The 23,930-nt window shown below is 40.0% G+C and overlaps 1 protein-coding gene across 2 annotated transcripts in view; it reads right to left on the bottom strand.

The window, feature by feature from the left end:
- Positions 1 to 23,930, bottom strand: part of DOCK4 (dedicator of cytokinesis 4) — a 407,978-nt gene that overhangs the window by 170,038 nt on the left and 214,010 nt on the right. For both annotated transcript variants that reach the window (XM_040343815.1, XM_040343816.1), the window contains exons 17-24: positions 17,992 to 18,148; positions 12,187 to 12,284; positions 12,018 to 12,101; positions 10,939 to 11,039; positions 10,081 to 10,162; positions 9,610 to 9,780; positions 5,498 to 5,690; positions 2,837 to 2,964 (exon numbers count right to left, since the gene is read on the bottom strand). In XM_040343815.1, coding sequence (XP_040199749.1) covers positions 2,837 to 2,964; positions 5,498 to 5,690; positions 9,610 to 9,780; positions 10,081 to 10,162; positions 10,939 to 11,039; positions 12,018 to 12,101; positions 12,187 to 12,284; positions 17,992 to 18,148 — 1,014 coding nt within the window. The remainder of the gene's footprint in view (positions 1 to 2,836; positions 2,965 to 5,497; positions 5,691 to 9,609; positions 9,781 to 10,080; positions 10,163 to 10,938; positions 11,040 to 12,017; positions 12,102 to 12,186; positions 12,285 to 17,991; positions 18,149 to 23,930) is intronic.

Raw genomic sequence — 23,930 nt, 5'->3', positions numbered from 1 at the left:
AACACTGGCTTTTTCTGCCGATTGAGGTTCTGCCCCGCAAAAGAAAAAAAAAAGAAATGTGGCCCCATGGAATTATTGCCCCATTACCCATTTGTTTTTAAATGAATTCTATTAATAATAAAAGGCTATGATAATTGTTATTAGTACATGTCTCTCTGCGGATGGTTTTCTGGTTCTGTTTTATGTTTCAATTAACAAACTGTATGCTGTTCCTAGGAAGATTTACCCCTGTCACTCGGCGGTGTCAGCAGTTACCTCAGGTCTGTCATCTGCACTAATCTCTGCATTATCTTTAGCCTTCCTTTTGGATCTTCTGAGTTTGACCCTGGCCATCCTCCTTTTTCACTTAAAGCAAAGGGTATGGGACACAAGAAGGTCCCAAGAGAAAATCTAAAGGTGAATCAACCACAGAAAACCATCAGCAATTTATAAAGACTTTATAGGGAATTCTTTGATACTATATGCATTCATTAATAAAGTCTTTATAAATTGCTGATAATTTTCTGTGGTTGATTCACCTTCAGATTTTTTCTTGGGACCTTGTTGTGTCCCATTGATTCAATTGATTCTTCACTAAAAATTGCATCTCCAAAAAAATTATAGGCACTTTCTAAAACCCTCTCCTACCAGAATGAATAGTATTTTCATTTGTATCCTTGATCAGGAAGGTTAACCTGAACAGTATATGTTAGGGTCCATCATACAGGGCAGCTGCACTTTTTTTTATTTTATTCAGCTGTGATAGAGTAAATTGGTGGTGTCAAATATGCAAACTACCACATGGATTTATTGCATATAATGGTGTGTTTTTTTTTATTGTAAGGTGGAAGACAACCAGTAACATTCACTCAAAACAGACAAATCTGTTTTGAGTGGAGCCAGTCTTAACATGAAATGCACGGCTTTAGAATAAAACACAATCTAAATACAGTTTAAATACATATAGGTTCACTGTTTTACTCTTTGGGATTGCGGTTCTGATCATATTCTTGTGCTAGTATTGCCTTTTAAACACGGTCAGACTTTTGACCGTGCAAAAGTCCACCGTGAGCCCTTCGGAAGTCTGACGGACAAAAAGAGAACAGAATCTCTATCTAAGGTTCGTCGGACTTCCGACAAAAAAAGTCCAATAGAGGCTACACATGGCCGGACTTTCCTAGAAAAAAAGCCTGCCTGACTTTTTTTCCCTGAAAATCCGGTCGTGTGTACCAGGGCTGTGGAGTCGGTAGATAAATGTTCCGACTCCTCAGTTTTATGTACTTCCGACTCCGACTCCCCGACTCCTCTGTATTAATATGCTAATGTATTTTATACATTCCTTGAGGGAAAGAAACGCAACCTACCACAGGACTACTGGCTGGGAAGCCAACAGTCTACTGTATTGCACCAATTTAAGCAAAAGACAAACACAATGAAAACAATCAAGTGGCTGGATAGTAGCAGCAGGCATAAACATCAGGATCAGGATCTTTACCAGTTCAAAAATACAAACCACATTATTTGGTTGTTTTAGAACAAAAACAAAGCTTATCTATAATGAACCAAAAACAAAATCTGTAAAACCTAGAAATGGTTTATATTAATCTTGAAATGTAGTTATAGGCTTAGCAAATGCAAATCAATTCAATGTAGAGTTCTAAGGAAGAGAATTGCCTCTGCCAGATCCTCTTTCATAGAGGCTCTTAAGTCAGACTTTATTATTTTTAGGGCTGAAAATAATCTTTCGACACGGACTTGGGTGGGTGGCATTGCAGTAACTATTCTGGCCACATCACTAACGATCTCCGGATAAACAAGGATGGCTTCTTTAACAGTAAGTTTTGATGAGCGATCATACTTTTCAACTTCTTTTAGTGCTTTATAAAACTCCTGTTGGAATTTTTTTATTTGGACACTTACTGGATCTCTAACATGCGTTCCCTGTAAAAGCAGAACACAACACTATGGAAAGTATAAGTATTGCAGCTCCTAATTGTGCGTTGCGTGCCATATAGTGAAGCACATGAAAAGCATGCTTCTTCACGGTCACTTAACGTGTTCGTTTTGCGGTTACGTGAGGCACTGCATGCATTGGTCTTTATTCTTACAGTAGAGAAGTCATTAATTATAACTTTTTGTGAATTGGGACATTTAAACTTGCTTTTTTTTTTTTATTCCAATCTAAATTTAGTAGGAGTCGGAGTCGGTGCATTGTTTGCCGACTCCAACTCCAGGTACCCAAAATTTTCCCTGACTCCGACTCCACAGCCATGGTGTGTACGAGGCATCAGAAAGACCCCTCTATTTCTTGCTCAATTCCTGCTCATTGGACAGAGGTAATGCCTCTGATTAAGAGTCCAATAAATAGACTGATGGGTGAAGTGTGATCTAGTAAACTGCATTACTGAAACAGGGAATTTGGGATTATGCAATGGGGCATGTGTGTGTAAATCTTTAGATACAGATTGGCTGTACAGGCTAACAAATCGGTTGACGGGTAAATATATATTTCAACATTCCATTTAGCGGTTTGCTGTCAGTGGGACTTTATCAGTAACCAGGAACAGTGGCACTGCATCTGACAGAGAAATCAGATTAGACCCAGCATGTAATCATAAATTCCAACCTTTGAAAGTTAATTTGTGATCAAAGATGAGGCCTAGCACCACAGTATGCTATTTTAATAAAATGTGGAGGGGTAAAGAAAACAAAAACAGCTCTGCAGCTGTACGCCAAGCACCTGCAGTGCACTTCTCCTATATATAGAATACTGTAGAAATAGTTTACAGCCTGTTTTGGATTACTGTTCAGCATGCTGTATGTTAATGTATATAATAAATGTCTTGCAATTACTTACTGAGCTGCTTTTCCTGCTTAGACAAAACATGTTGCTAAGGATACGTGCGCACATTACAAGATCTCTATGCTCCTGCAGATGTATGTGGAGGTGGTGGAGGACAATAGGGAGGAGTATAAAACGGGACTCTGAAATGACACACAGTTTTTAATATTATTATTACACAGGTCAGTTCTGACATTCAGTAGGCTCACATTTTGTATGTAGTATTAATATACAGCCAAAAATATTCAACACAATCACATAAACAGCAAAATTTGACATACTTAATATAATGACTTGGAAATGGTCACGTCCTGCTGTTGCTATGAAACCGATCATATTAAAAATAAGCACTACATCACTGCAAACTACACAGAATAGTTCTATTTAGTATTGCAGCACATTTCTACAAATAAATCATCAGACATGTTGACAACACACAATGCAGTGATTAAGTGCAACATTCTAATTTCACTTATATTGGTTTTCATTTCCCTAGATAAGTATTGCTACAGCTCTTAATTGGGGTTCTCTGGTTTATGAGGGGCGACCTAATATTTCATTTGTTTTCATTCAAAATTGTTTCTGTTTAAAGTAATTTTCTGGCAAAAAAAGATGAAGATGTGCAAAAAAAAAAAAAAGGGTTAATCTATCATATGCTAAAATAGATAAGTATGTGCCCTGTATACCAATATTGAGCATTAAGTAGCTGCACCCCTCGCTGGCAAACACAATCAAAACTTCAAAGTCACACATGCAGCTTGGGCATTAGTGAACACCATCAAAGTACATGACAGACATCAATACAGAGCAATTGATCTGCAGGCCTCTCCATCTACATTGAAAGGTTAATCCGGGTCACAGTATCCCCAGGAATTGCAACTCTTCTCCCCCCACTGCATCATGTGTATACAAAGCCGGTCACTGGTATTCTGTCAAATGGAAGGATATACCATTTTTAAAGAGCTTTACACATTGCAAATATGCAGCAATTCAATTATTTGTTCTTTTAATGTTCTTAAAGTGGATTAGGGACTACACATACCAAATATTGTTACAGACTACTAGTAACGGTACTTACACTCCTCTCTACACACACACACACACACACACACACACGACAATGCAGACCAGGGCATGTTAACCCAATAAATAGGGCAAGGTCTGGTGCAGGTCACCAACAAGCTATACTGGCAACTAACTCCGGCTCCAAAGGGGGAGCCGTGTGATGCGATGAATCTCACACCACACTGCCCTCTAAGGCCGCGTACACACGGTCGTTCCAAACCGATGAGAATGGACTGAAGTTCAGTTTCATCGGTCCAAACCGACCGTGTGTATGGCCCATCTGTCTTTTGTTCTTCGGTCCAAAATTTTAAAGCATGCTTTAAAATCGAACCGATGGACCGCTGACCGATCGGTCCAAACCGATGGTTAGTACAGAAAAGCATTGGTTCAAAACCCGCGCATGCTCAGAATCAAGTCGACACATGCTTGGAAGCATTGAACTAGTTTTTTTTCAGCACGTTGTGTGTTTTACGTCACCGCGTTCTGACCCGATCGGTTTTTGGAACGATGGTGTGTACGCACATTAGACCATCGGTGAACCGATGGAAACGGCCCATCGGACCATTCTCATCGGTTTGGATCGACCGTGTGTACGCAGCCGGCAATGGAGACCTGCTGGTAAATCAACTCAGCAGGTCTCTGTTGCAGCGTGAATTCAGCATTAAGGAAAGCCCAAAAAATTAACAGACTTACAGTCTTGATCAACAGGTCAACAAAAAAGGTTAATGAATGCAGTCACCACATCGAAGAATTTGTAGACTGCAATATACAAAATGATTGTCATAGGGTATATTACCACTTTATTTTCCTAAAAATTTGTAGTTTGGCTTTTCTTTGTTCCATAGAGGAACACACAGTACCTGATCACCAGTTCTTTAATCTCTGATCAGTTACTGTATGGTTCTCTACCGAAAGAGCAAACTAGCATGGACATTTAAAATATAAAGAAGAGATTTATTCGATTTAGCTGGTTTGCACATTGCAGGGCTCTCCTAACGTTATAAACCAAGGACCGGTTCACTGTCCTTCAGACTTAAGAGAGCCAAACTATGGCTATCGGAAGTACAAAATGTCCCAGTGTCAGTGGGAGGAATTGTGCCCCATCATTGGCAAGAATTGTGCTACATTGTTGTTATCATTAGGTGGAATTGTGCCCTGTCATTGTGTGTCACTGGTCCCCATTGTTGGTGTCAATGGGAGGAACTGTGCCCCATCATTGTGTGTCATTGGGAGGAATTGTGCCCCATCATTGGTGTTATTGGAAGGGAAATGTGCCCGTTCATTGGTATCATTGGGCCCCTTTGTTGGTGTCAATGGAAGGAACAGTGCCCCATCATTGGTTTTATTGGGCCCCATTGCTGCTGTCAAAACTGGGCCCCATTGTAGATGTAATTGGAAGCAATTGTGCCCCATCGTTGGTATTGCTGGGGGGAATTGTGCCCTTCATTCGTGTCAGTTAATAAAATAGCAACCAAAGCCCACATAAAAGCAAGCAAAGGGCCGCAGTTTGGAGACCACTGGCATAGTGATTTGTATATATCTCTTAAATTTCTATGTACGCACATGAACATTTGCTTGTCCTCAGTTATGCACAGATTATCATATTTTTACCTGGATTGCTGTACAGCTCACTCTCCACTGATTTTGCAATACACTGAAGTTTTACATCTTGAAGCGCATCATCTGCGTGCATGACTTTTGGCAGACTGCCCAGGGTATCGTGCACCATTTTTGCCACTTCCCGAACATCAAATAGTTTCAGCATCTCAGAGTAAACAGCTGGGAAAGAATTCAGAAACACAGCCTGGAGTGGTGGGAAGGAAAGAACACAGACAAAAAATAAATAAGCATCTCATGACTAGTGTACACATTCTATGGTGTCTCGTCCATGAAACCAAATCAGCAAAATAATTTCCTCAGTGCAGATTGTACGATTTTGCCTTTGAAGGTTGCTTGAATTCTCCTCAACTCATAAAAGAAGAGTGAGGTCTTATTTATTCCTTTTCTGTCTGTTAAATATACCATTAAAGCAGCGGTCCACGCAAAAAGTGAACTATCGCTTTTCGGAACCCTCCCACTTCCGGGCATAGACTCCAGTAGGGGTCAAGCCCCCCTCCCGTCCCCCGCTGTCTTCTGGGAAACGCATGCTGCACAAGTATGTAGTATTTGTAGCTGTTGGCTTTAAAAAAAAAAAATCAGATGGACCTCCACTTTAATAGTGTTTTGTTAGAGCTGTCTATAGGCAGGCCAGTTGTACTGGAGTCAATCCATCGATCGACTTCTGTATAACCAGCCTGTCGTTGTAGAGATAAGGAGAGGGGGAGGGATTCAGTGATTTAACACCACACAATTGGTTAGGGCTAACATAATTTCTTGCAATTTCAGTTCAGAAATACACTATTACCAAAAGTATTGGAACATCAGCCTATTTTCACACACATGAACTTTAAATGGCATCCCAGCCTTAGTCCATAGGGTTCAATAATGGCTGTCCACAAGGTTTAGGAGTGTGTCTGAGAATGTTTGACCATTCTTCCAGAAGCGCATTTGTGAGGCTAGGCACTGATGTGGACGGGAAGGCCTGGCTCGCAGTCTGCGCTCAAATTCACCCCAAAGGTGCCCTATCGGGTTTAGGTCAGGACTCTGTGCAAGCTAGTCATATTCCTCCACCCCAAACTCGATCATCCATGTCTTTATGGACCTTGCTTTGTGCACCGGTTCAAATCATTTGGTGGAGGGGGATTATGGTGTAAGATTGTTTTTCAGGGGTTGGGCTTGCAAAGGGTGGGTCAACTCAATATTGAACCATATGAACTAAAAGCAGACATCCCAATACTTTTGGTAAAATGCAAATAAAAAAAACACACATATATATATATATATATATATATATATATATATATATATATATATATATATATATATATATATTTGTACTGTGCAAGGGTTTTAGTCAGTTGTGAAGAAATGCTGTAAAGGAAAAATTATTTCAAAAGCCTTTTAATTGTTTATTTTTTATCATATCCAAAACGCAAAGTGAAATCTAAATCTAACTCAAATCAACATTTGGTGTGACTACCCTTTGGCCTTAAACTAGCATCAATTCTTACACTTGCACAACGTCAGGTATTTTGTAGGATTAGAGCAAGGTGTATGATTACCAATTATATCAAGCAGGTGCTAATGATCATGTAGGTTAAAACACACTCATTAACTGAAAGAGAAGCCACTTAAGACTAGGAGAGGAACACCAAAACTCTGTGACTAATGTGAGGTTGTGGATGACAGTAGTTATAATGCATCAGCAAGGTCTCTCCCAGTAAAAGATTTAAAAACAGACTGGGGTTTCAAGATGTGCTGTTCAAGCTCTTTTAAATTAGCACAAAAGAAACGGGCAAGGACCACAGAAACAGTGGTCGGTCAAGGAGGATACGTAATGCAGCAGATGAGACACATCATACTTACTTCCCTTCGACATCGAAAGATGTCCAGCAGCGTCATCAGCACAAAACTGGGGGAAACCAGTGGGGCCCAGGTACATCCATCTACTGTCCAAAGAAGTCTGGCCAGAAGTGGTCTTCATGAAAGAATTTCGGCCAAAAAGCCAGTGTGGAAAAAAGACTAAGCAACTTAACTATGCACAAAAACATAGGAATTGGGGTGCAGAAAGTGGAAGGTGGTGCTCTGGACTGATGAGTTAAAACTTGAAATATTTGACTGTAGCAAAAGGCAGTTTGTTTGCCAAAAGGCTGGGGCGGGGTGCAGGCAACAGTAAAGCGTGGTGATTGTTCCTTGCAAGTTTGGGGCTGCATTTTTGCAAATGGAGTTGGAGATTTGGTCAGGATCCGTGGTGTCCTCAATATTGAGAAATACAAGCAGATACTTATTCCTTATGTCATCCCATCAGGGAACTTTCTGATCGTCTCCAAATGTATTCTGCAGCAGTACAATTATTTTAAACAGCCAATGTCATTAAGAAACTATGTTCAGTGTAAAAAAAAACACAGTCTTGGAAGCGATGGTTTGGCCCCCCACAGAGCCCTGATCTCAACATCAAGTCTGTCTGGGATTACATGAAGAGACAGAAGGATTTGAGGCAGCCTACAATCCATAGAAGATCTGCGGCTAGTTCTACAAGATACCACCTACCTGCCTAGTTAGTTCAAAAACTGTGGGCAAGTGTACCTAAAAGAATTGATGCTTTTTCAGGCTGGATCCATACTGAGGAATAGCGCGGCTCGCAGCAGGGGGTCCAGTGCGTCGCTATTCATCAGTTCAGGTCTGATTTCAGCCCTAATTTTTGGCTGAATTCAGACCCAAAATGGACCAGAAAATGCACAGTACTCCTGTGCAATTCACACCAGAGCTGCTCCGGAGATGTGTGAAACGGCTCCATAGAGATCCGGTCACAATCTCCTGCCAAGCGAATTGAAACCCACATCCAATTTGCACTGGTGTGAACCAGGCCATAAAGGCAAATTATTGACTTTAAAAAAAAAATTGAGAAACCAAATATTGATTTGGTTTGGATTTTTCTTCTGTTCGTTTACTTTCCATTTTGTTAAATGTGAAAAAATAAAGCCCCCAGATATTACCTCGTTGACTGGAATTCAGATACAAGATTTCAGCATTCTAGAAGTTGACATAGTTCTGTCATAATGGACCTTCATTTTTTAATGATTTTTTCAGAGATGTCAGAACATGACTATGTAAAATGTAGTGAAAGAGGAAAGGTCTGGTGTCCCCAGTAACACACTTCCATCCCTATAACATATAGTCAAACAAAGGATTCTCCCCGGGACTTTAAATTAAGCGGGTACCGTTACCACCAGTAAGAATAACAATAGTTATTAGAGTATATAATTTATTCAAGTAAAATTCTTTACATGCATAGATAACACCAGGGCTCAAGTCCTGCGGGAACGTGTGGGAACTGAGTCCCTGCACTTTTTTCACAGCAGGAACGCAGTTCCCTTTGCAGGACTAGAGCAGCCGAGAGCAGCCGAGCTGCCCGAGCCAATCCTTCACTAAGCAGCGATGCCCAGCTCGAGTCACTGTCAGGGGCAGGCGAACCTTAGTAATCCTTTATGTTACTGGCCGCTTCCTGTATATGGATTCATCGGGTAGTGTGCGGGTATTTATTTTTTTTGGTGGGGGAGTGGATATTGGGTGAGAGTTCCCACACTTTTTTCCTCGGGACTTCACCCCTGGATAACACCAACAGTGTTACACACCCCTGAAGAGCGAGCTGGATCTTGCGAAACTAGTCGGGTAGTACTATGCCTGTGTACTCTGACCGATAATACATTTATGTACCAATACTTTTTGTTTATGTATCTTTTTATTGGCAACTGTTGGTGTTATCTATGCATGTAAAGAATTTTACTTGAATAAATTATATACTGTAATAACTATTGTTATTCTTACTGGCGGTAACGGTACCCACTTCATTTAAAGTCCCGGGGCAAATCCTTTGTTTGACTATATGTAAAATGTAGTGCACATTTGCAAAATAAGATTAGACCAGTACCAATGCATTTAAAAATCTACGAGTTCAAAAACATTCTTTCCACTCTATTTTTGTTTGTTTTTTAAAACAAACAAAAAAAAAAATTGCCTATAGCCAGCACACAGTCAAAAAAATCTGACGCTGACTTTATGTCTAGGTACTCGTAAATCAGTTCATTAAGCGTGCGTTTTAAAATCATATCAAAATCAGTTACCTGAGACTGGGATAAAGCACTAGCTCCCTTGCTTTCTTTGGATAGGAAGAAACGAATTGACATCAAAAGTTCTTGAATAGAACACCTAAATTCCTCCTCATTCTGTCCTCCTGTTGCAAAAGCAAACAGCTTTCGAGACTGAACAATATATTTAAAGATGTATTCTTGGGCCTAGGACAGAATTAAAAGAAGTGTTATAATGAATATACTGTATACAGTAGACACACACACATATTTCAAAAATTAAAACTACACCAACAATGACAGCATGAGGCTAGAATAACAAAGCACACACGTACTTTGAGTACCTAGCTATTCCTATGATCCGAATTACCTGAATTACTAAAATATAAAAGTAGGCTGATTGCCAATTATGACTACATCAAAGTGAGGCAGCATTAATGAGTAGCTGAAAGTTCAACCTGTATGGAAATCAGTACAAGAACACGCCTGGCTTTTTTCTTTCATTACCTTTAATACCTCCTGGATATGCTCTTGTCTCTCAGCTTCAATTATTCGGTCCACATACCATTTCAGCACTTTTACGAGGTCTCTGAGAAGGCAAGACATTCCTTAGAAGTTAGGATTTTAGTAAACAGAAATTTCTTATCACAAAAAGGCAATGAAAAAAAGAATGATAATGTTCAAGAATCCACAGCCATTGGCCCTTTACCTGTTGAGAACAATTTGGACAATAAATGGTGACTGCTGATGGCTGCTATAGGTTACTGCAAATCTCTTTTTTCATTCCATTTGTAAAGCTGAATTCCAGGAATTCAGCCACTTTGTAAAAAGTGAAGTCACACTATCAGTTAAGACCAATGAGGTGAATGACACCTCATGGGCTTATCTCTATTATTTACACCTGACAAGTTTATGGCTCTGCAGAGGATACACTCTGGCCAGTGAGAGAAGCACACAGAGCAGCAACACCCGCCCCTCCCCTCTGCTGCCCATGCCTTTGTATTTTTTGAATGTGTTCACATAATACAAAGGCTTCTGTGCTTAGACAAGAGGAAGGAAATGGTTGGCACAGCAGTGGTAGCAACTCTACTGTTGAAGAAACTGAGACCAGAAGGTCCAATGTCGGGCTCCAAAACTACAGCAATAGCTGTCTTCCAGGAGTCCTATAAGCTTGTCAGGCTTAAATAATAGAGATAAGTCCATGAGGTGTCATGCATCCCCTTGGACCTAATTTGTGTGCCTTCACATTTTATAAAGAAGATTAACTCCTGGAATACAGCTTTAATTATTAAATGGGAAATAAGCTCAATGGAAAACAAACATGAGACAACTCTTCTAAATACAAGGTCAAAATAAATTCCATACCTATAAGCAAGAGCACCAGAGAAATGCCCTTCTATGTAAGTGTCCATTACTGGCTTAAAGTGTTGAAATTTGCTGTCCTGTAGCAAGTTAATTATGTGTACCTAAGAACAAAAAATACAATTAATAAAATACAATCTTTATTAATACTACCAAGCTCCAATGAACTATCCAGAGCATTACATACCACAAAGCACAACTCTCTTAATAAAATGGAGCTTACGATATCATGCATTTAACTTAGATGAACAATGCAAGTACACCTGCATCATTTTAGATAGTAATAAACAACCTGCCAATATGCTTTACGGCAGCCCCTGAACTAGCTGGCAATTTGGCCATATACCAAAATAATTAATGTATCTGTCAATAGTCATGGGCTGGTGGTTGCTCTTGTAGATTGCTTTACCGAATCCCGCATTAGAATAGCACCACAGCAGCTAGGTTAGCACCAAAAGGAAATGAACATTTCTCTTGCTGTTTTTGTCCATGTTGTCGAGCAGGGATATGCAAACTGCGGACCTCCAGCTGTTGCAAAACTACAAGTCCCATCATGCCTCTACCTCTGGGTGTCACGTTTGTGGCTGTCAGATTATTGCTATGCCTCATGGGAATTGTAGTTCTGCAACAGCTGGAGGTCCGCTAATTGCATATCCCTGTTAGAGGTTTCTCAACAATCCTTGTGTTTGTGGTCACTTCACCTGACTGGAAAAAAGTAACATCTTGAAAACAGAGCTACAGCAACAAAAACTTGAAAATGGTAGGGACTTAGAGACTTTTCAAAACCTAAAAACATCTCTAAATATTTAAATACTGTTACATTATCACTATACTTGTTACAAACACAGTGTGGCCTGCTGCTCATTATATTCTACAGTTTCATTCAAGTTTGAGTGTGCTACTATTGTGTGTCATGGCATGAATCCTGATGAAGAGGAACCCTACAAAACTGAATAAAAACATATAAGCTTCAAAAAGGTAGTATACTTGTCAGAATCAACCAAAGAAACTGGAATTGCAAGGCGACAATCACTGTACAGTATTTAGATGCTAAGCATATTATACAAAACTGTGACACTCACCAAGCAATCGAATACCTTTGATGCATATTTCTGAGAACTTTCATTTAAAATACCAAATAAAGTATCCAGTGTATCTTGAAGAAACTGTGGAAGAAAATGGTTTAGATTTAAAAAGCCTATAATGACCAAACTAGAGAACTAAGCGACTATGTTAAGCAGTGTTGCTTACCTTAACAATTTCTGAACCATCAATTTCCTTTAATTTGGACAAGCTGCCTGGGATTTTATCTGGATGCATTCGCCATTTCAATAGATCCAACATATCCCCTAAGAATTAACACAAATAACAAAAAATTGTTTCACGCACCAAACAGGCTGCAGGTGACCCTGTCTCTCTATTCAGCTCCCCTTCTACTCTGTAAAATGCACCATCTACCACTCTTTCTGACAGGTGTGTTCTTTCTCCTTAAAGGGGTTGTAAAGGTTTGTCTTTTATTTTCTAAATAGGTTCATTTAAGCTAGTGCATTGTTGGTTCCCTTACCCTTTCCTTCGATTTCCCTTCTAAATGTTTATTTTATTTGTTTTCTTTGTCTGAATTTCTCACTTCCTGTTCCTCCTCAGTAAGCTGTTCTGACTGACTTTCCACCACTCGGATGATGGTGGAAAGCTTACCGAGGAGAAACAGGAAGTGAGAAATTCAGACAGAGAAAAAAACAATGCACTAGCTTAAAGGAACCTATATAGAAAATAAAAAACAAACCTTTACAACCCCTTTAAACTAGCTTTCTTTCACCCCTCTTCTACCAGGCTTTACTCAGGAACAGTGGCGGCTGTTGGATTTGTGAACCCCCCCCCCCCCCCCATGAAGACTTCAGCGTGACACACACCAGCCACCCCCCCCTTGTGGACCACAGTGCGACACCGACATCAAGGCATTGCGGCACCTACCCGATCTAGGGATGGCATGCTGCTGTGTCCTCTCCCAAGATGGGATGCGGGCAGCGGCTCCGGTGTCTGCTACTCCCGCAGCCATGTGTCTTCTTCCTGTTCCTCCAACACTAGGCATCCAAAAGGATTGCCTGACGCTTTGGACAATCGGGAGACAGGTCTCACTGACCTGCCTCCTGATTGGTGGGGAGGAACGTCAGTGTTAAAATAACGCTAATTCATTGGCTACCGTCACACAACAGGGTGGGTTCAGGTTGCAGTGCTCTACGCCCCGGGCCAACCATATTTTGAAGCCTATTAGAGCCTCTGGCTCTAATCACATGCTTCAAAATACACACCCTGCCTATCCTCACCATAGTAAATAATGTGTCTGGTGTCCTGAAAAGGGCCGGGCATAATGTGTCCGGTGTCCTGAAAAGGGACGGGCACATAGGGAGGGCGACGGCGCCCGTGAGCCCACAATGCACAGGAACTTATCTCTCCCATAAAAATCGAATCAATGCTAATACATTCCAGAAGACGCTAGAACAATGCTAGAAATTCAAAGTATGAAGTGCTAAAGTTCATTAAAAAAACTCATGTCATGTCAAAATGTGGAATTTTTTACTTTCATGTGCAAGGGGCCTAAAGGCTTGAAGGTAGTGGGACTTCCTACCAGCACATGATTGAAGCAAGAACGGATACAGATCTCTTATCGGCAATAGTTGTCTGAGAAAGATCTGGCTAATTTTAGATGGATAAATCTGAAGTGTTCCTTTATTTCATGAAAATACAGTTTTCTCAAGGCCGCACCGATTTGGAATGGTTAATTGCAAATTAATAGGACAGAATAAATGCACAAATATACTAGCTTTAGACAACCCCATTTGGCAAAGTTATGCGAAATCAATACTGATGATTAAATCAAACCAAAGAGATTTCCAATTTACTATCTGACCTATGAAAAATTATGTAAAGCTTACGCTGTTAAATTGAAAATCAATACTAATAATTAGACATGCACTAAAAACAATCAATCAAATCCAATATGTGCCATTTTAGAAGGAACGCAAAAGAAAACATTGTAACCTTAGGCTGTGTCGGAATTCTATTTTGGTATAGTGAAATTGCTGGAATGTTATGACTAGGTATGCTTCATAGGCTTGAATAACAGGAGGGGGAAGTGTTACCCTGTCACAACTCTGCAATATGAAAATTAAATAGCTAAAAATACAATCTAGGGCAACCCTGAAGAACTATACAGGGAAGCCCCTTATTGGAGTAGCCCTGTATAAAACATTGGTAAAATAGAAGTATTAATGTGTTGCTAAGAAGAAGGCATATCTGCAAAGAATAATCCTATTTATACTATTAAAAAGAGTTTGTTTTGTGGATCCCATACACATGCTGCGGAGATATCCCAAATGACACAGATACTGTTAACAGAGTACTTCAAACAGACATTCCTTCGGACCCCAGGCGCTGTCTGCTGGGAGTTTTTGATGACATTATACTGGATGCCTTTACTAAGGAAGCCGTTTTCAGGGCCTTGTTTCAGGCATGTAAAATTCTTCTTCTCCACTGGAAAAGTACTTCCCCTTCATCTCTTAAGGAATGGCTAGAACACATGGGTACTACTTTAAGATATGAACAGGTTACTTCCTAGCACCGTGGATGCCCCACTAAATTTGAGAGAGTTTGAGGGGCAGGGAGGGTTGGCTTGATGTACCAGGATTAGCTCCAGTAGGACCTGATTATTGATATTGGGGTGGAATGCCTTTTATTACCCAATGTTGATTACTACTATCTGACTTTGGAATGTGCCATAGTGATGCTCTATTGGTACTATAATTTCTGTTTATAACCACTTGGTGGGGCTGTATGAAGTTGCAAGCTATAATTGACTATGTTTTTTGTACATCACACATTTACATTCTTTTGTGAGTGTTTAAAACTTTCTTCTGATTAACCACTTAAGGACCGGATCACGTACATATACGTGATGGAAAAAATTGTGCATACCGTACATGAAAAATAGTTAAGCTAGAGCTGCAACTCAAAAATTTGTATACAACATCTAAACATATACAGAAAGGAGAAAAGTCGGCACTTTAAAGATGGATATCTCGGTAATGGCAGCAGCTGTTGCCACAACCAAGATATCCATCTTTTCCGTGGCCGGTCTTGTAAACGATAATGGTGGTCTCTGCCGTGAGATCATCTTTATCGGTGGCTGGAGAGGGGTCCCCCTCCTGCAGCTCTCCCGCAGCCTCCACCGCTTACCGGAGCCGTCGGTAGCGGCGAAGGCCATCACGTCCTCCTCCCTCTGTGGCATGGATATGAGTGAGGACAAGATGGCCCCCACCCGTCTCCATAGCATAGCAGGGCGGAAGTGACGTCAAAACGTCTTAAAGGCACAATTTTTTGTTGTCATTTTTTCAAATGACATTTTTTTTTTTATTGCATTTTTGTCTAAATATGAGATCTGAGGTCTTTTTGACCCCAGATGTCATATTTAAGAGGACATGTCATGCTTTTTTCTATTACAAGGGATGTTTACATTCCTTGTAATAGGAATAAAAGTGATCAATTAAAAAAAAACAGTGGAAAAATAAATAAAATCAAGTAAAATAAATAACAACATTTTTTTTTAAAAGCGCCCCGCCCCCGACGAGCTCACGCACAAAGGCGAACGTATACGTGAGTAGCGCCCGCATATGAAAATGGTGTTCAAACCGCACAAGTGAGGTATCGCCACAATCGTTGGATCGAGAGCAATAATTCTAGTCTTAGACCCCCTCTGTAACTCAAAAGATGCAACCTATAGAATTTTTTAAATGTTGCCTATGGAGATTTTTAAGGGTAAAAGTTTGACGCCATTCCACGAGCAGGCGCAATTTTGAAGCGCGACATGTTGGGTATCAGTTTACTCGGCATAACATTATCTTTCACAATATAAAAAAAATTGGGCTAACGTTACTGTTATCTTATTTTTTCATTCAAAAAAGTATTTTTTCCCCCCCAAAAGTGCAAATACGGTGTGACAAAAAGTGTTGCAATGACCACCATTTTATTCTCTAGGGGGGTTAAAAAAAAAAAATGATATATATATATATATATATATATATATATATATATATATATATATATATATATATATATATATAATATTTGGGGGTTATAAGTAATTTTCTATAAAAAAAAAAACTGTTTTAAACTTGTAAACACTGGGGTAGATTCAGAGAGAATTTACGCCGGCGTATCCATAGATACACCGCGTAAATTCAAATCTGCGCCGGTGTATCTACTTTCTTCAGAAAGCTAGATACGCCGACATTAGCCTAAGATACGACTGGCATAAGTCTCTTACGCCGTCGTATCTTAGGGTGCATTCTCACGCTGGCCGCTAGGTGGCGCTCCCGTAGTTTTCAGCGTAGAGTATGCAAATTACCTACTTACGCCGATTCACAAACGTACGTGCGCCCGGCGATAGTTTTTTACGTCGTTTGCGCAAGTCGTTTTCGTCGTAACGTTGCTCCTGCTATTAGGAGGCGCAGCCAATGTTAAGTATGGACGTCGTTCCCGCTCCCAGTTTAGAATTTTTACGTCGTTTGCGTAAGTCGGTCGCGAATACGGATGGACGTAATTTACGTTCACGCCGAAACCAATGACGTCCTAGCGACATCATTTGGAGCAATGCATGCTGGGAAATTTAGCCGGCGGCGCATGCGCATTTAAATCGGCGCGGGGACGCGCCCGATTTAAATACTACACTCCCCCTAGCCGCGGAATTTGAATTCCGCCGGGGGATTTCCGATCCGCCGGCGCAAGTTTCGAGGTAAGTGCTTTCTGAATACCGCACTAGCCTCTCAAATTTGCGACGGCGGATCGTAAATCAGATAGATTACGCGGATCTAAAGATCCGCTAATCTATCTGAATCTAGCCCACCGAGTCTGAAAAACAGGCTCGGTCCTTAAGGCTGCATTCACACCTCCGCGACAGGATACGCCGCGTACACGGCGTATTTTGCCGCGAGTGTGTAACTTTTTTTTTTTAACAAAGTCTTCCCATTGCTTTGTATGGCCGAACGCCAATGCCGCCTGAAAAAAAGGGTCCGGAACTTTTTTTCAGGCGGCAGGCGTACGGCGTCTATGAGATGTGAACCATCTCATAGACAGCAATGGGAATTCTCCCCTCCAGCGGCACGAGCGTCCGGCATCGGCGTTTTGTCGCGGAGGTGTGAATGGGGCCTTAGTGGTTAAAAAATAAAGTTTGTTTTAATACCAGAGTAATGTTAGGACTAGGCACTCATCCTTACAGTTGGAACCATTATTTATGAAGGAAACACAATGAATCCAAAATACATTTATCAATTACATGTGTAACCACTCACAAACATTTCCCAAGCTAAAATATACACAAGAAAAAAAAACACTGCTTTGGAAAACAAAGCTGAGATGTATACATGTGCATTAATGACTGGAATGACATTCAATCAGCAATGAGCAGATAAGAATAAGTATTTTGGGGAAAAAAATAAAAAATTCAAGCAAAAGTTACTGTATAACATACAAAATATTTTAACTTTGAACAGAGTGTAAAATGTGTACGGGTAAATATACTGTATAAGTAGAATTACTGTTCCAGTTTATAACCAGCTCATACTAACCTAATCAGTGGAATGAGCCTTGACAAAGTTCTATCATTTGGGCAACCATTTAAAATTGCTCAAACCCTAAAATAATATTACGATTACCGGTACCTTAAATTTACAATCTTGTAAAATTACAATCTTGTACCACAGTGAAATATTTATTCTAAAGCAGAACACTTATAGTTGCAACATATTTAAGTAGTTGCATTTTTTCTTTCAGGCGAAGAAGCATTTTTCTTTTATTAAACGCTGTGCAGTACCTGTCCGTGGCACAAACTCTAGTTTGTTTCTAAGGTAACTGGGAAATGTATCTGTGTCTTGAATACAAACATTTTGTAGTGACATTGACAGCCAAAGCAACAAAGCTTTGATCAAGGTACTACAAAGCTGCAGGAATTGCATGACAGGCTGCAAACTTAATATTTGATGAAACATTATTTTAATTTCTCACCATTTTGTGTCAGCTTGGTTGAACAAAGGAATGAGGTTATCCAAAAAGACTCTTTTGTACTTTTAACTGCTTGATTATTATTTCCATGTTGATTTCCTTTCAAAAATGGGAGTTTGAGGTAGCGGCAGGAATCCTGGAAAACGGTGTTCTCTTCACACTGTAAAAAAAGACAACTTTACATTTTACAATTGCTGGAAAACAGCATCTGGAATATAAATACATTACAATATGTCTACATTGCAGGTGTCTATTCACTGCACAGCAGTATTAGGTTTAAAGGCAAAGTCATGCTACATTCCAGTATTCTCCAGAATTATATGAAAATAATAATAATAAAAATAAACATACATTATATATATATATATATATATACATATATATATATATATACATATATATATATATATATATATATATATATATACATATATATATACATATATATATACATATATATACATATATATATACATATATATACATATATATATATATATATATATATATATATATATATATATATATATATATATATATATATATATATATATATTTTTTTTTAATATGTACGGTCTCATTTTAACAGGAAAAAAACTTATACTGATTGGTAGCCACTAGGGGGTGCACATATCTGTAGGTCAAACAATACTATGAGAAACAAAGCTCAATGAGGTTGATTTACTAAAGGAAAATATACTGTGCACTGCAAGTTGCTCTAGATCTGAGAAGACGCTATACTGTTTTTTATCATCCAATCATGAGCAAAACAAAAATGTTTTCTTTTTGTTTGTTTTTTCTGGCTTGTGATTGAGTACTCTTTGAAAAGTGAAGCTTTACCTCATTTACTAAGCTCTGGAGCAATTGCACTTGCACTGGACAATATTATTTGCCTTACGTAAATCAACCCCAATGGCTACAGAGAGAAATTCAATCACTGATGTAAACAAACACAACTAACATACAATATGAAATACAGGAGCCTCATATAAATGCTAGGCAAAACCTAATGAAGAATACAGATTTATTTAGCGGTCTCTGTACTGTTGACAAGAACTTTAGATAATTTGGTAAAGTAAAGGTTAAAAAATTGTAATGAATTCAGTTAAATTAACATTTTCAGGTAAATTTCAGGATTGTACACATATATAATGTGTCAATAATATCATGACAAGACCAGGTGGGACTGCTCTTGTCATGATATTATTGACACGTTATATATGGGCCGGTGACATTTTTCAGAAAAACGGTTTCTGAAGAGATGAGTCAGTGCAGATTTTTATTTTCATTTTCAATCTGTGTTCAAAACTAGACACACAGGGGCAGATCCACAGTGAGAGTACGCCGGCGTATCTACTGATACACCGGCGTACTTTCAAATTTCCCGCGTCGTATCTTTAGTTTGAATCCTCAAACCAAGATACGACGGCATCGTACGCCTTCGGATCGTAGATGCAATACTTTGGCGTCCGCTGGGTGGAGTTCGCGTCGTTTTCCACATCGGGTATGCAAATCAGCTTTTTCTGACGATCCACGAACGTACGCGCGGCCGTCGCATTCTCTTACGTCGTCTCTAGTCGGCTTTTTCCGGCGTATAGTTAAAGCTGCTATTTTGCGGCGTATAGATAGACTTGCCATGTTAAGTATGGCCGTAGCTCCCGCGTTGAAATTTGAATTTTTTTTTTTGCGTAAGTCGTCCGTGAATCAGGATGGACGTAAGTCACGTCTAAGTTTAAAAAAGGACGTCGTTGCGACGTCATTTCGCGCAATGCACGGCGGGAAATTTCAAAACAGAGCATGCGCAGTTAATTCGGCGCGGGGACGCGCTTCATTTAAATGAAACACGCCCCCTAATCGCTGACTTGAATTCCGCCGACAGAAATACACTACGCCGCCGTAACTTACGGCGCAAAAACTTTGAGGATTTGAAAGAACGCCAGGTAAGGTACGGCGGCGTAGCGTATCTCTGATACGCTGCGCGGGTGCAGATCTATGTGGATCTGCCCCACAGTATGTCGGTTACCCTTTGGAATTACTCATTTGCCAAGCACATGCAGTAAAAGGGGGATATCTCTGCTAAGACTCAGATACAACAAGACAAAATCTGTATAAGACATAGGACAATTGGACTTGGAAGACACCTAGCAATTGTTTTAAATAGTTTATGGAGAAATGCATAATTATAACAAATTGTGTTTTAGACCCCTCTGCTGTAAATCACCAAGTCTATGGTACATCGGAAGGCCACTCTAGGGACATGTACACAACACTGGGGTTGATCTACTAAAACTGGAGAGTGCAAAATCTGGGGCAGCTCAGCATAGAACCCAATCTGCATCCAGGTATGTTTGTCAAAGCTTAATTGAACAAGCTGAAGTTAGAAGCCGATTGGCTATGAGGCACAGCTGCACCAGATTTTGCACTCTCCAGTTTAGTAAATCACGCCCACTTTTTCTTCAAAATACTGAATTGCTTCTGACATCTAAACCAAAAATTCAACTCAAACAGCTTATTTCTTCCCTAATGGTTCCAGCCCAAGGCTGAAAGCTCAGACAAATGCATGGAATGACATTCTGCTGACACAAACTTTGTGCTGGGCATAGATGGACAGATGTCTACTTGAGAATAAAGGACAGGTACAGTGGGGATCGAAAGTTTGGGCACCCCAGGTAAAAATTTGTATTAACCACTTGCCGACCACCGCATGTATATGTACGTCCACAGAATGGCACGTACAGGCATATGGGCGTACATGTACGTCCCCGCCTTTCCGCGGGTCGGGGGTCCGACCCCCCCCCCCCCCGCTGTGCATAACGAAGCCAAGGAAAGATGGAAAAATTCCAAAAGGCATCAAATTACAGATTAGACATTCTTATAATATGTAAAAAAAAAAAGTTCGATTTTATTTCCATCATTTACACTTTCAAAATGACAGAAAACAAGAAAATGGCATCTGCAAAAGTTTGGGCACCCTGCAGAGTTAATATCTTGTACTGCCCCCTTTGGCAAGTATCACAGCTTGTAAACACTTTTTGTAGCCAGCCAAGAGTCTTTCAATTCTTGTTTGAGGTATCTTTGCCCATTCTTCCTTACAAAAGTCTTCCAGTTCTTTGAGATTTCTGGGCTGTCTGTCACGCACTGCTCTTTTAAGGTCTATCCATAGATTTTCAATTATGTTGAGGTCAGGAGATTGTGAAGGACATGGCAAAACCTTCAGTTTACGCCTCTTGATGTAATCCCCAGTGGATATTGAGGTGTGTTTAGGATTATTATCCATTTGTAGAAGCCATCCTCTCTTTAACTTCAGCTTTTTAACAGATGGCATCAAGTTACCATCCAAAATTTGCTGACATTCTATTGAAACCATTTTTCCTTCTACTCGTGAAATGTTCCCTGTGCCACTGGCTGCAATACAACCCCAATGCATGATTGATCCATCCCCATGCTTAACAGTTGGACAGAGGTTCTTTTCATTAAATTCTGTGCCCTTTCTTCTCCAAACTTACCTTTGCTCATTCCGGCCAAAAAGTTATATTTTAACCTCATCGGTCCACAGAACTTGTTTCCAAAATGCATCAGGCTTGTCTATATGTTCATTTGCAAAGTTCAAACACTGATTTTTATGGTGAGGACGTAGAAGAGGTTTTCTTCTGATGACTCTTCCATGAAGACCATATTTGTACAAGTATCTCTTTATAGTGGAATAGTGTACCACAACTCCAGTGTCTGCCAGATCTTTCTGGAGGGATCGTGCAGTCAAACGTGGGTTTTGAATTGCTTTTCTCACAATCCTGCGAGCTGTTCTGTCTGATATTTTTCTTGGTCTTCCAGATCTTGCTTTAACTTCCACTGTTCCTGATGACTGCCATTTCTTAATTACATTCCGAACAGAGGATATTGACATCTGAAAATGCTTTGCTATCTTCTTATAGCCTTCTCCAGCTTTGTGAGCGTCAACTATTTTCGGTTTCAGTTTTCTAGACAACTGCTTAGAAGAACCCATGGTGCTGATTGTTGGGGCAAGGTCAGATGAGTCTGGGCATTTAAAACCTTTGAGATTGACATCACCAGGTCTTCCCAGACGATGATTGAGAACAATCCATGACACTGGCAGGTCTCAGCTTTGCAAAGGGAGCAGTGCATGCTATAAATTCTGCAGGGTGCCCAAACTTTTGTAGACGCCATTTTTTTGTTTTCTGTAATTTTGAAAGTGTAAATGATGGAAATAAGATCTAACTTTTTTTGACATATTATAAGAATGTCTAATCTGTAATTTAATGCCTTTTGGAGATTGTTCCATCTTTCCTTGGCTTTCGTTATGCACATTAATACAAATTTTTACCCGGGGTGCTCAAACTTTCGATCCCCACTGTATATATATCTGACTGGGGCCTTTGGCACCGGGTAACTTTTTTTTAACATGGGTAAAGATTAACAAGGTTTTTTTTCCAGCAGGTTACAGTAAGAATACAGTAAACAGGGCAGAGCAAACATCACATTATTGCATGAAGCACTATATACATTATAAGCATTATTTGATGCGTCCCCCACAAATTGCACTAAAGCAGCGCATACATGGTTAATACCCTCTTGGGATAAGCCTCAGCCATATTGTTCAGACTTACCAGCAAAGTGAAAAAACTATGTGCTATACGGAATGCTTCTAACATGAATAGTGCTTGAAAAAGCCTCCTAATGGTACCTCCAAATGGCATTATTTTCACAGTATCATTGGGCCGTTTATGACTAGCTTTAAGCTAGAGACCAATATTAGAGTGCAGTTGGATGTGCATACACTTTCCAACTGCTCTCTGGGCACACATTCCATCGAGAGCTAACAGAGCATTAAACTTGTCAGCTGCTAAGCCGACAAGTATATTTCTATGAAGAGGGGAGGAGAAAGGTCTGGAAGGCAGCACAGAAAGACCATTGCCACCATTATATTAGTGAAATAACAGAAGCAATTCAGGAAGGTATGCTAATCTGCCTGTTCAACTGATCCATCAGAGAGTGGCAGGCTGGCACAGGGAATACAGCAGACAGTGGATCGTTTAAGAATGAAGATCTGACCTCATGTCTGTGGGCGAGCACAATTTGAATTACAAAAATGAATTTGTACAAAGTAAACACTTTTCAAATAAACTAGCGTAATAAGGTCTCAACTAGGAAAGAAAAAATCATTTATAAATTCTTCTCTACAGAATTAAGCCAATAATTACAAGCTTCTGTTAATCAATTAACTTGGTGGACTTAACCTCCCAGTTATCACATTTTTAAATCATTAGAATTAGCAACATACTTCTGAGAAAATATAAAATCCACTTAAATGAACAGCTTGTAATATCAGAAAAATTCCTAATCAAAACATTTATGTATGTCAACACAGCTGAACCATAATCAAACAAGAGGGGCGCATCCACCCCTCCCCCTCCAAATAGTGAAAGCCTACTATACATTGTACTTTAGTCATGTGTACAGTCTTCAAACTTCTACCGCAATTTACAGAAACCATCAGGACAGGGGTTGGCAAAATATAAATCGTGGGCAGGTGTGTGGTAGACTGCAACCTGCCATACTGGCCGTCTACCTGAAGTGTTCCAAGGAAGAGACATAGCCACTATTCTTCTACACATTTCCCCACTGGCTCTCCTCTGGCATTTATACCAGGCCCTCGTATGTGAAATCAGATGAATTGATTAAGAGGTGGGATAGCAGGGATCAGCGTACCAGAATAAAAAACTATATTTCACCGACGCTTCCCTGCGCTGCTCTGCATATGGTGTAGGGAACTGGGGGGGGGGGGGGTTCCCCAACCAAGGAATGTTATTGGTGGTGTGCAGAGGACACTCATGTTTTCTTTTGGACACTGTTGTTACTTAGTAGTGATCCCTGAACTCTGCATAACCTACTATTGACTTGTGCACGCTGCAGCGGCTCTGTAT

The sequence above is a fragment of the Rana temporaria genome, chromosome 3 (genome assembly GCF_905171775.1).
Source record: "Rana temporaria chromosome 3, aRanTem1.1, whole genome shotgun sequence".
In the NCBI taxonomy this organism is placed as follows: domain Eukaryota; kingdom Metazoa; phylum Chordata; class Amphibia; order Anura; family Ranidae; genus Rana; species Rana temporaria.
This window is presented reverse-complemented; position numbering and strand designations above follow the sequence as displayed.